The following is a 12,802-nucleotide window of genomic DNA, read 5'->3' on the forward strand; positions in this document are numbered from 1 at the left end:
CTCTCTAAAGCACTGCCTAATGGCTCAATGTTATGGACACCATGAACTGTACTATAGAAACAGGACATTAGCGCACACATTTAGCACATTCTCACTCCCACTTCAGTAGTTTTAAGTGGATTGTATTACTTGCTATTTATTTGCCAGAGTAGCACCTAATATACAAAGGTAACCTCGACATATCTTCTTTCAAGTTAATGCCGTGCTATCAATCCACATATGCTATTTTATACTGAAAGGGACTTCATGTAAACACTTAAGTGGATGTTTCATTCGTAACTGTAAGCACATCATGTCATTTCAAGAAATTTTTCATTTATGTTTCACCTTGAGGAAATAAATTCTTGGTGACATGTTTTTTGACAGATTTCATTTTGCTGTTTATTCAACAGCCAGAAAAAAAATGTTATTTACAAATGAGACATTTAGAGACATTCAGCCTTGAGGAAAAGGCAAGTACAGCAATATGACAACAAATCCTTGTAGACTGTTAAAATGGCTTGCAAAGGAAAAGCAGGAATTTGACACAGATGGCTTTAATGTTCAGATACTCCTAAAGAACTTGATTAGCTGAATTACCTGTATTGAATTAGGAGAGAATCCAGCCCTAACTAGGCTTTGGAAGGCACCACTGAGGACTGTTTCTGTTGGGAGTGGGTACAAATCTGATCTGCACTGTAATTAACTCTCATTGGTTCAGGACACCCAAAATGGAAAACAAACCAACTGATAGCCATACACTCCACATGCATAAAAAAAGATTTCTATCTGCCGCCTTGAAGTATCAGTTTCAGTATCACTTCCACTGGTGCTTTGATATAAAGTCAGCGTAGCCGTGAGCTATTGAGCAGAATATTTTATGGCATGTACCATCAAATACTGCATGTCTCATTCCTCTGTATTGGCTTTAAAATCAGAGTAATAAGTTTTTAACTCTGTGTGATAACAGCAGTGTTTTAATATAATTATTTGTCACACTGTGTGATATGTTCCCAATAAAATCCTTTAATGATAGGCCTGCGATCAAAGAAAATGACTAAATTCTGCAACCATAACCATAAGTGTGATCTAGACTCGTGCAGAAAATGTGGTCACATAAACAGAAGCATTATTCAAAGTTAGCTTAACATATTAAGGATTTTTTTTCTTTCCATTGGCATGTTTTATTTATGTTTTGCTATTGCCGCGATCATATCTGTACCTGCCCTATGAGTTTCACTTAATCTTACAGTATGCTGTCCTCCTAGCAGTCACTCAGATTATAATAAAAAAATTAAATTCTGACACTGCAACAAATTTGTAATCAGCTGTTGTTGGTCACAGCAGCACTAAATCGGTCATGGATTAGAATGTCACAGACTGTTTACCTCAAATCAAGACCAAAAATCTTCAGTCAAATCTTTCTGTCAATCGTTCATTCAACCAGAGAAGGGAAACATACGGATGACCCTTTTACAGATCTGAGCACTGGCATCAATTTCCTATTTGAGTGATTCACTGAATACACTGGATTTGTGGGGGGTAGCAAGATGGGTTTACAGTAGCACAAAAGAACAGTCTCTACATGAAGTCCAAATCTGAACACTGGTAGACTGGTAGATACACTAAATGCATTGGTAAATAGCAGCCATAGGGGATATTATTGTAGGATTACAGTAGCTTCAGTACTTGGCATCCAGGGCTGTGATGGTTAAATGAAGAGATCTATGTGCACGTTAATCAAATCAATGAGTATTAAAAAAAAAAACATTTCATGTCATTTGTGTTATAAATGTGACTGGGGCAACATGGCGAATTTTTTAATAAATGATCCCATTCGAAAATGAGCAGGTAGTGTCTGAGAAAGAAGTGCTTATGTTAGTATTAAATCATATATGCTTGTCTAGTAATCCAACCAATGTTAAACATTAGGAGATTTATTTTTATTATGGGACGTTGTTTTTTTTTGTTTTTTTCAGAAAAGGTACTATGATATGGGAAAGGCAACACTTCCCTGGCCCATGAAGCACAGTGTGTGCTGCAGTGCTGATGAGTGCCTGTTTTCTGGGATGTGGATGAGCAGCATTCTGAGGCAGACAGCTGAGCAGCATCAGCAATCTGATCCCACAGCACCATGGCGTCTCGCTATTTCAACAAAAATCGATAGACATGAAGGGCACTTTGTGTGTGTGTGTGTGTGTGTGTTTTCGAGCGGGTATGGTGGAGGGGGTCTGTTTAGGCTGCCCTTGCATAACCTTGGAGAGTGTCCCATGAGGAGCTTACACTCACCCTCCCTTCTCCGTGCAGTCTAACCTTGCCCGGCTAGTCTGACAGACAGACAGATCAGAGTATTGATACCAGCCTGCTGCTGCTCGCATATACCATCCCCCAGAGCACTTTTATTACATACACATTCACCCAAACACACACACTCACACTCACATGCGCACACACTCACACACGCGCGCACACACGCACATACATGCACACACACTTTCCCTGTCCTTCTAAAGAAAAATATATATATAATTCACATAACGCAATTACAAAAATGAGCAGGACAGAGATCCAGGAGGTTTTTTTTTTTTACATCACTGAAAGGCTTAGTTTCCCATAATGAATTCAAGCTCAAGTGTACAGATAAGGCACGAGTCAGACTTTAGCAACCTTTGCTGTGAATCATTGTTTTGGCTACCCAGGTATGGTTGTGCTCTCCATGTGAACTGTCTGGGCCTTTAAAAATAAGAACAAAATTGTTTATTAGCTTCGTCATCCTGGGAATCCCCCACATCTGTGTAAGTAGATCCAAAAGTGTGTAGATTTTTTAGGTATTACGTTGCTGGAGCTGCAAAACCCCTGACCTGAAGCCCAGCTGATACACACTAGGTACTGAGTAACTTGTTGTTTGTCTTCAAAACAGATGTCTGGCTACACATATGATCCAGACAAGAGAACATCCTTGTTTATTCAGAGTGATATATTTGTAGACAAAACGAGCCTAAAAAGACATAACACTGTAATCACAACACACAACTTCTGAGCTGAAGAAAATGCCCACTGGTAAACAAGTGGTCTGAAATTTTAAAGTGAAACATAGTAAGAAATGAGAGGTGCTTAGATTTATTATGTCTGGATTGAAGCAAGGAGAGCAACACAAAATAATGTCTTGAGACATTATAATTCACATTATAAACTCAGTGTATAAATGATCACCTGTCTCGTTTTATGTGAAATTCTCACTAAACTTACATGAACTACAATAACACAAATTCCCAACATAGCCAACAAAAACACAGCACTCTCTATTCCACTGCTAAGATTTGTATTTTTAACCACTACTAAGAATTGTCTTTTATTTAAACTATCGAAAACTAATTAAATACTATACATACCATAGATATTAGGTACCATAGATACTATAGACCTATATGTCTTTTACTTTAAGATCCATGACTGAACTGAATGATATGGGGTTTTTTGTTCTTGGCAAATTTGGTTATTTTGCCAATTCTGTCTCACTAGTTAGCTCTACCCATCACTTCAGCTACCACACAGGGAGCGTGAAAACTAGCAAATGTTTCCTCCGAGACACATGAAGCCTGCATCACAGTTGCTCACGCTACATCACAGTGCAGAGTAATACATGAGCTCCTGTCTCCCCAGTACTCTACTCCCCTGTCAACCGGACAAGGGATACAGCAATGGAAAGGGGACTTGTGAACATAACCTGTAGTTTCTAAAACAATTGCAGTAGGTCTGACTACAACAACAGTTATTGTTAAATCAATCTAAACATACTTAGATTTCTGCTCTGGTATGCTAACAAAACTAACTTAGCTTAAGAAAATTGGACAAGGAGATAATGCTAGGAGACAGCGGGGAAACTCATGGCTAACTCCACACATCCCAGCCACTTTCTTTTTCAACATTTCCCTTCACAATGCAAACCCAGAATAAGAGCCATAAAATCCTGTACCACTCAACACCTCCACAGTTTCTTCCCACAGGCTACAGTCCTTGTAAAGAATGACTCTTCCCAGATCCCTACCCTCTGACAAGTCACTTTAATACACCAGTAAAATTCTATTGTAATTGCACTAACACCTACAGTAACAGCACAACAACAGTAATTATTGTCATAGTAACAATTATATTGCACCCCTATATTCTGATGTACATGTATTAGCAGTAGCCACATGTCGCATTCAACTTTTGTACTGTCTTCCTGTACAGATATATTGCATTGCACTGTACTGTACTGTACTGTATTGTACTCTTTGGTTAATGTGCTGTCCTGTACAATGTGTGCCACTGCACCAAAAAGAATTCCTTGTACACCCTGTACTTGATAAATAAAAACATTCTGATTCATTGGGTGTAGTATTTGCACAAACTCGTGCCACATCTACCTTATTATTATATGACGAATGAAGTCAACGGTTATCTGTGTGTCTCAGTTTAGGTCATGTGTTTACATAATCCATGTCTTGGATAAATAACTTATGTAGTTTTTGAAGGGCAAGACTAAGTGAAGAAATATATGATCTGTAAACAAAATAATCTTACTATGGTGCTATACTGTATAATTCATTACTATTTTATTGCACAGTCCTCTATGTATATACAAATTTTCATTTAGCATCATTACTGCTTCTGTAGATGTGTGTTAATTTGTTTAACAACTTTCTTGTTTAAAAGATATTTGTCAAAACCCTATCAATATGCTGATGCCATAAAAACAGTTCATGGTGCTTTTGAAGCCTACTTTAGAGCAGAGCGAGCATCGGAGCAGTCACTCAGAGGTGAACTCGTCTGTCCTTTCTTTCATGCAGGAGAGCAGCTGACAACCTGATACTAGCTGGGGGAAATGAGAGGTCAGCAATGGCATTTGGCTGAAGAGAAACAAGAGAGAAAGAGCGCTGCTCTGATCTACACTGCAATCCTGGTGTGTGTGTGTGTGTGTGTTTTATTCTCTGGACGAGGCAATGGCTGTAGCTTCAAATCAGAGGATCAGCATCTTGTCTCGGGAGGTCATTTAGAGGAGTTTATAGTTGCACGGGTGGTATGTGTGTGTTAGACTGAGTGCAGTAGGGCACTGAGTGTTTTGTGTATGTGTGTTGGTGTGTTAAAGGTCTCCTAAAACCATTTTTTTTCTTTGATCATGAGCACTGTGCCACATTCTATTTGCCCCCATATTCATCAACATGACCTTTCTTCGTCTATGTGAAAGTAAAACCTGGCCACTCCCATAACCTTTTTTGTTGTATACCTCCATTACAAACTATACTGCACAATTCTAATTAGCCGATGTTCTAAATATCCACCCGTTAAATTCTTTTTTAAATAAATAATCATATTTATTTGGTGTTGAGCTAACTGTTTTAAAACACTTTGTTACACTAACTCATGAGAAGTAGTTTAACTGAACACAGCACAATGCCATGCTAAAATGACTTCACCAAACTGATTAAAAAGGTGAAAGACAACACCACTGCACCTGTGATGCTTAAAACACACATCACACCTGGCTCCTGGGGCTTTACAGTGGCTTGTCAGAATGATTCACAGCCATATTATACGTATCATGTTCTGGCTTCTGATGATCTACTTTGTGCATCAGCTCTCCCTTTAGGCAAAGACATGAAAATGACAGTAAGGAGATTTGAATATAAATTTGGTGCTTCTATTAAAAGGTGCTGTTAAGAACAGTTTTAAAAATGCATCTACACTTGAAGGTCTACATATGATTTATACGTGATCATGTTGTAAGTTCTCATCATAATCCTTTTGAAAAATGTAATAATAAAACCTGTCAGTATTCCCAGTAAAAAAGAATGTGGATTTGTCATAAACATGCTCAGGGTTTTATTACAGTCTGGATAATATTAGAACACGTTTATGCCACAATTTGTTCATTAGTTAGTCATTATTTATAGTTTTTCCAAAAGCAGGGAAATATATATATATATATATATATATATATATATATATATATATATATATATATATATATATATATATATATATATATATATATATATATATATATATATATATATATATATATATATATAATTTATAATACAATATGAGAAGAAGGGTGTTATCATGATTGTGTGTGACATGCTCGTAGGCATGAGGACGAGTGTCTGGATCACCACAGCCAGAATGTTATTTGTGATAACATAAGATTTTGAGTGTTCTTTTGCTTTAATACACCATAAAAAAAGGAAAGGATAGAAACTAAGAATGTTGTTGATATCCATTATTTTATATATCAGCCATTTCTTCTGCCAAAAAAAATAATAATTTCACCACAAGTAGCAATATTGTTATTGTTAAAGCATTAAAATGCATTATTTGACTTATAAACTAAACATGTTCACTGTTCCAATATCTGTGCGAAAAGCATTTTATAGTCCCATCTTTGCATTCATGTAAACTTGGCACATTTTATCACAGTATCTAGGAGTGAATGATTAATGGTCTTTGTGTTTGTCTGCCATTCCATTTACCAAGGATAAGTCAATTAAATGTATAAAAAGTGACAATTATTAATTAATTTTTGACCTCTACACAGAGTTAAAAGTGTTGCGTGCTGTAACTTGCCCATCCGCATTACAGAACATGAAATGTACACAATGTTCACAATTACTGCAGAGGCTATATAACTATTATTATTATTATTATTATTATTATTATTATTATTATTATTATTATTATTATTGCAATAAATATGTTTCTTCAATGTAGGACACAGGACTGAGTCATATGCTTTCTTTTATAATACATTTGTTTAACATAGATTCATGAAACAGCTTGGATTAAGGTTACTTGAGATAAAAAAAAACAAAAACAAAAACCATACTATTGCTTTTCAACCACTCAGATTGAATGCCTGGATCTAACTGCTGCATAAATCTTTAATATTCGGGGAAAGTAATCTTAATGCAAGACCAGAAGAAAATTAAGGGTCTTAAAATATAAATAATTATCATCTAGAGAATCAGACACAATAAACTGTAGCATACATGGTAGTATGGTGGGATTATGTTGTTTTCTCCTGTTGTTGTTGTTTTGTTTTGTTTTGTTTGTTTTTTTTTTTTTGGGGGGGGGGTTGGCTAAAACATTCTATATACCATGTTTCATATTTTACGTTACACCAAAAGAAACAAACAAACAAGAACAAAAACAGGAAATATTCTGACCAGTAAAACACAAGAATCACTCATGAGGTCCAAAGTGCTTCTTACACATCTGGGTGGTCATACTGAAACATGCATTTGGTTACAACACACCAACTCAAGTTCCTTTGATGCCTCCCAGAGGCATACTCCCATATATGCACTGCTATTGTACTGGCCATGGTGGGGAGCAATCACTACCTTTCTTTAACAAAACAAAAAGAGAGAAAAACAATCAATAAACCTATCAGATGCAGCATCCATTTGGCAGGGTTGCTCCAGCCCAACTTTCTCAAATAACAAAGATGAGAAGCATGGGGGCTTGTGGGGGAGATAGCAACAAATCAACATATTATGTTGCTTTCCAGTGTATTCTATCAGAGTTTTTCATCAATTCAGAGAGAACATTAGCATAAGCATCTGGCAAAGGGAATTGCCCCTGCATAAATGTCTACTGCTATTTTAATATAACAACAGACATAATCAGGAAAAGACTAAGGCTAAAAGATTAAAAAGAAATTCTCTTCACTAGCCCTGGAGATGTGAAGTAAGGCTGGACAATATGTATATATTGTCTCACTATTAAATATATCAGGCATAGGTACTGTACTTTTATAATTCCATTGGTATTCATTGTATACTGTAGAAAACTAGTCAGATTTCTCCTTTAAATGTACTTATGTAGAACACTACACCTAGTATTTCCTTTTCAGCGTAGCATCTCAAGCTAAGAATCCTTAACTGTCCAGAGAACCCTAGAAATATTATATCAAGTAATGGATTGGGTGCTAAAAACTATTTTTGTTCAGTAATATGATGGTTGATTGTTCTGTTGACTTATCAGCAAAACCTGAGCTAAACAAAACATTAAAACTACTCATTAAGTATTGTAATGAGATGTTTTTCCCCATATGACCCACCTAAAATGCAAAGCAGAATGTAGGCTGAGGGGTAAAGATGACACCACCACGATCAGCAAAACGTTCTCATCAAAAATCGGATGATCTACAGAAGCAATATAATTTGTTAAGCATTATTTTCTTGATGGTGAAAAATGTTCTCATTGACCACTTAGGATCTGAGCAGGTGGGTAAAGCCACCTTGACAAAGAACATAATGAAAGAAAGAAAAAAAAAACCCACATGCATGCATTTTGCATACATGAACTCAGAGATGCCCATCATTGCTTACTGTCACTTTGATTGGGTGAGATTAATGTCATCCCTCACACCCAGGGATGCAGGGTTAATTTTGTTCTCTTGAACTTAGGGATTTATGTGGTGTCACTCAGGAGGCACAAAAGTCTCTTTAAACTCCCGCCTGCATTATTTAGCCAGTTTGCTATGCCGCTGTTGAATCTGTTTAGATTTTGTGAGATGTGTGGTGTATCTCAAACGTTATTGACTTATAGAAATCAGGCAAGCCTTTGGAAATGCTCTCTCTCAACATACAAAATCAAATCCATCAAGCCATTTCATTGCCTCTTTAATTATATCTTCGATGTTGTGAAGATTTGGATGTCAGATCACATGAATGATTAGTGTTTATTATACCTCCCCCCTATAATCTGTGCAACAATAGTGAAATAAACTGTACACATCAAATGTTTTGGCTGATTGACAACATAAATGGAAAACTGTGTAAATGGGACTCAGAAAAGCTATAGCAGTTTGTTTCAGAAATTTGTGATAGTGTTAGTTTGATTAGGATCTATAAGCGACCCTTGTTAAATCTTATATTATTCACAGACGAGGTTTACTCACCATTGTTGTCTTCAGACTGGTTGAATCCGCAAAGCTGGCAGATGGAACGAACCCAGCGGTTCATGTCGTCTTCTGTCTCTGCCACCAGGTAAAAGGTTCGTTCAGCTGTTTTGATATCAAACACAAAACTGTCCTGGAACTCTTTACGCTTGAAAGTGAGTCCTGCATCGACCTGCTCACAGCAGTGTAGATCGATGATGCGAATGGGCTTTTTGGCGTGGTCATTCTTGTAATACTCCAGAACATCTGGGTCTCCACTCATTCGCCCACTGCGTAGGATAAACCAGCGCTTCTTCCAGGCCTGAGGAATATCAAAACAACAGATCAGTGAGGGAGAATAAAGTCATGGCTCCACCTTTCTAGGATTGTCCATGCAGAATCTATAAGTACTTAACCCTTTTTTTTTTTTTTTTTTTAACTACAGAATTTTTACCACTTCTTCCATTTGGAGTCAGTACAATTATTCTGAAAAGTGTTCCAGCCAGAATGAATTATTTCATCCATTCTTCTTCAGTAACAGCTTTAGGTCATGCTTTAGTAATCGCATTAGGTCATGGTCACGGTGGATACAGAGCCTATCGCAGGAACACTGGCCGTGAGATGGAAATACACACTGGATGGGATGCCAATGCGTAACATGGATGATCATATTAGATATTTCATTTATTAAACACTTTAACCACATTAAACCATTAAAAGCTAATAGATTTTGATCATAATTTTGGAAAACATATAATCACATATGATGATAAAACATCCTGTAAAAACCATCAAAACCTAAACTGACTCAATAAAATATAATGATTTTTTTTTGTAATTGACTTTATATCAGGGAAAATACGGGTGAGAATATAGAGTGCTGAATGAAGTGAAAATGACATCGCACAAGAAAGTAAAACATAAACAGAGCTGTTCAGTTAGTGTGCAGATCTTACTGATAGAAACCCAGATTAGGTTCTAAGGAAAGTGTGTTTAAGTGTGTCTGTGTTTGTGTGCCTTATCTGAGACAGGTGTTACTCCCCCATATTGTTTCCTGTTCATATACAGCTGAGGAGGAGGTATACACACTACAAATATACACATACAGACGCACACATACAAACACACACGCACACACACACAAAACCACCATGACAACTGCGTCTCTGGCAAACACACCTGCGAGTCTATAGTTTGACACACAACCAATGAGATCGTGTTTGCAACAATAATGTTTGCGATAGTAATGGAGGTTCTAATGTAAATAATAAACAAATGCACACATATACAACCCTAACCATGTAAAACAATGTACAGTTGAATAACTGGAAAAATACTTATAAGAAACCTACATGACCCACACATCAGTTAAAAGAGAAAAGAGAAGGCTGACCTTTTTTGATCCCTTAGGCACAGAAATCTAATAAAACTGCGTGTATAAAGCAATTGTACATTCATTATTTAAAAAAAACGCCTTTAAATATTTTACTAAAATATTTGAATGTTTGAAATGCTTGGTGTTGAGCGTCACATCTTACAGAGACACAGAGAGAGGAATGTTTTGCGCAGAGGAGGGAGGGAGGGAGAGACAGCTAGATGATGGAGAGACGCTGCCTGGCCCACAGCCAGCAATCCACTTCCGTCCAACTTCTTTCTCTCTCCACAACACTCCTGCTGACACAGGATCCTGCAGGCCCCAGGCTCCATCAACACACACACACACACACGGCCACCTCGAGCACCGAAGCATGGAACCAAGGACACTCTTTCCACTCCCCCCCCACCCCCTCTCTTCCTTTTCCTCCATTCAGTCCCACTGTCCAGCAGGAAGCGGAAACACGGATCCCACTGCACATCCTGTGTTTTCTCAAGCCTGCTGTTGACCTCCATTTAAAACGCTGTTCTCACACCCTTCTCCTAGTCCTACTATCAACAGTACGACAATTCAATGGATTCGAGCAACAACGATGGATTAGCAGTCTTGCTGAGGAAAAACAAGAACATAGTAAAGTGCTGAGATCTACTAATATTTCTGTTTTGTGACATTAACAAATTCTGATCCCTGCTCTTTTTAACATTCTAGGCTAGGTTACAGACTCACTCATCTTTTTCATTCATTCATGTTCAGTAAGTGCTTTATTCTTCGTAGGGGTGTGTCGTAAACACAGAAATCGCAAACACTGAGCACGAGGCGGGGTTATGCATGGGGCGCTAGTCAATTGGCAAAGCATCACACATACACACTCACACACTCATTCACACCTAGGGCAATGTAATGAAGTCAATCACCTTACCAGCATGTTTTGGGTGGTTTGAGGAAACCAGAGAACCTGTTGGAAACCCACATGGACACAGGGAGAACATGCGAAACTTCACACAGACAATAACCCGAGCTCTGGATCGAAACATACAGTAAATTAACACAATCTGCATAGCAGTGCACTGAGAATATTCCATGTGAGTATTTTCACCAGACTTTGCTTTAATACTGAGAAAAACAAAACCTCCCAAAGGGAGCTAAAACGATCATATTCACGTCCCCCCAACTCATCGAACACATTTTCTTAACAAAACAATCCATTATGTAAGTTCTCAAATTATAAACAACCTTACTGCTGGATTAAATGTAGCTGTCTCTACTGGTTTTAAGCATTCTGAGGAGATAAACTGAAGCAGCATTTGCCATTAAGACAGACCAGACCACTTAGTAATAGCATCTGTGTTTTCCTGCAGCAACCTGTCAGGTTGTTTGTCAGTTCATTTTCTGCCAGACTGATGATGCTGAAATGGTGGCATACTGGAAGGTGAGCACATAGTTGATGGACCAACAGTTTATTACTGTGAAATGCAGACGAAATCATGCCACCACTGCCTTTAGCACAGTACCAGTACTGCCAGCTAGAGAGCTCTCAGTAATTAAAAAGCAGGTGAAGCCTAAAGGCTTAATTGTTTGGAAACCAGGCCTCACTGGGCCTCAGAATAATTATACAGAACTGATACTGAAGGCCAACGTCATTTCTGTTAAGACAGTAATGACTAGCATGTAAATTGTGTTCTACTAATTTATCTTGAAATCTTGAATCTGACTAATCAGAATGCTTGACTTTTGTTTTATTAATGTGCTCATTCTAATACATTATCATTTCAAAAGGAGTCTCCAGTGCCGGCACTTTGTAGCAGTCAGTAAGTTTTCCGCCAAATTAAAGTCTTCAGGATAGAGGACTTTTTGATTTCTGGTTCCTTTTATAACATGACAAGCTGGTGATGGAATGACTGTTTATAGATGCTGTAATGTAAGCAATATCAGGAAATAACTTGTTTCGCACATGTTCCTCAACATTAAATGTAACTAGAACCTAATAAAAGAGATGACATGCCGTTCGATGACAAAAGACAAAAACAGTTTTGACAAACTGTTGTGATAAGATAAATAAAAAAAATTTTGGTATGCTCATATTGGAAAATAATCACCTTTGGGGTGGTAACAGCACACATCACACCAACCAGTTGTTGACCATTTCCCTGTAACAGCGCACTACATTTTGTTCCTTACGTTATACATAGAAAGTTTTGTACATAGCTTAGTCAATTACATCAATGCAATTTGTAAAATATGGCCATTATCAATTGTTTAATAGGATACACTAGATAAAATCCATTCTGTTAAATTAGGGACCAATTTTCTAGTGGACTAAATCAACATTTATTACAGGACATTATCTGAATAATAACAATTCAAACAGATTAGTGAAGTTGGCATTGTTATTTAAATCCTTGTTTGTGTTTTTTGGTGTGGCTGCTATGGTATTGCTGGAAACCCCACCTCGGAAAGCGTCTCCTGCTACATCCACTGCCACTCTAAACTGCCACACTACAAACTAACAACATCGTCCTCTT

General features: G+C 37.4%; 1 protein-coding gene across 2 annotated transcripts in view; it reads right to left on the minus strand.

Moving 5' to 3' along the window:
• Positions 1-12,802, minus strand: part of gab2 (GRB2-associated binding protein 2) — a 48,566-nt gene that overhangs the window by 16,636 nt on the left and 19,128 nt on the right. Inside the window, exon 2 of one of the 2 annotated variants that reach the window (XM_017491363.3) lies at positions 8,927-9,227. In XM_017491363.3, coding sequence (XP_017346852.1) covers positions 8,927-9,227 — 301 coding nt within the window. Of the gene's footprint in view, positions 1-8,083; positions 8,599-8,926; positions 9,228-12,802 lie in introns of those variants that run through there. The other variant, XM_017491364.3, reaches the window with a different exon arrangement.

Source organism: Ictalurus punctatus, chromosome 17 (assembly GCF_001660625.3).
Source record: "Ictalurus punctatus breed USDA103 chromosome 17, Coco_2.0, whole genome shotgun sequence".
In the NCBI taxonomy this organism is placed as follows: domain Eukaryota; kingdom Metazoa; phylum Chordata; class Actinopteri; order Siluriformes; family Ictaluridae; genus Ictalurus; species Ictalurus punctatus.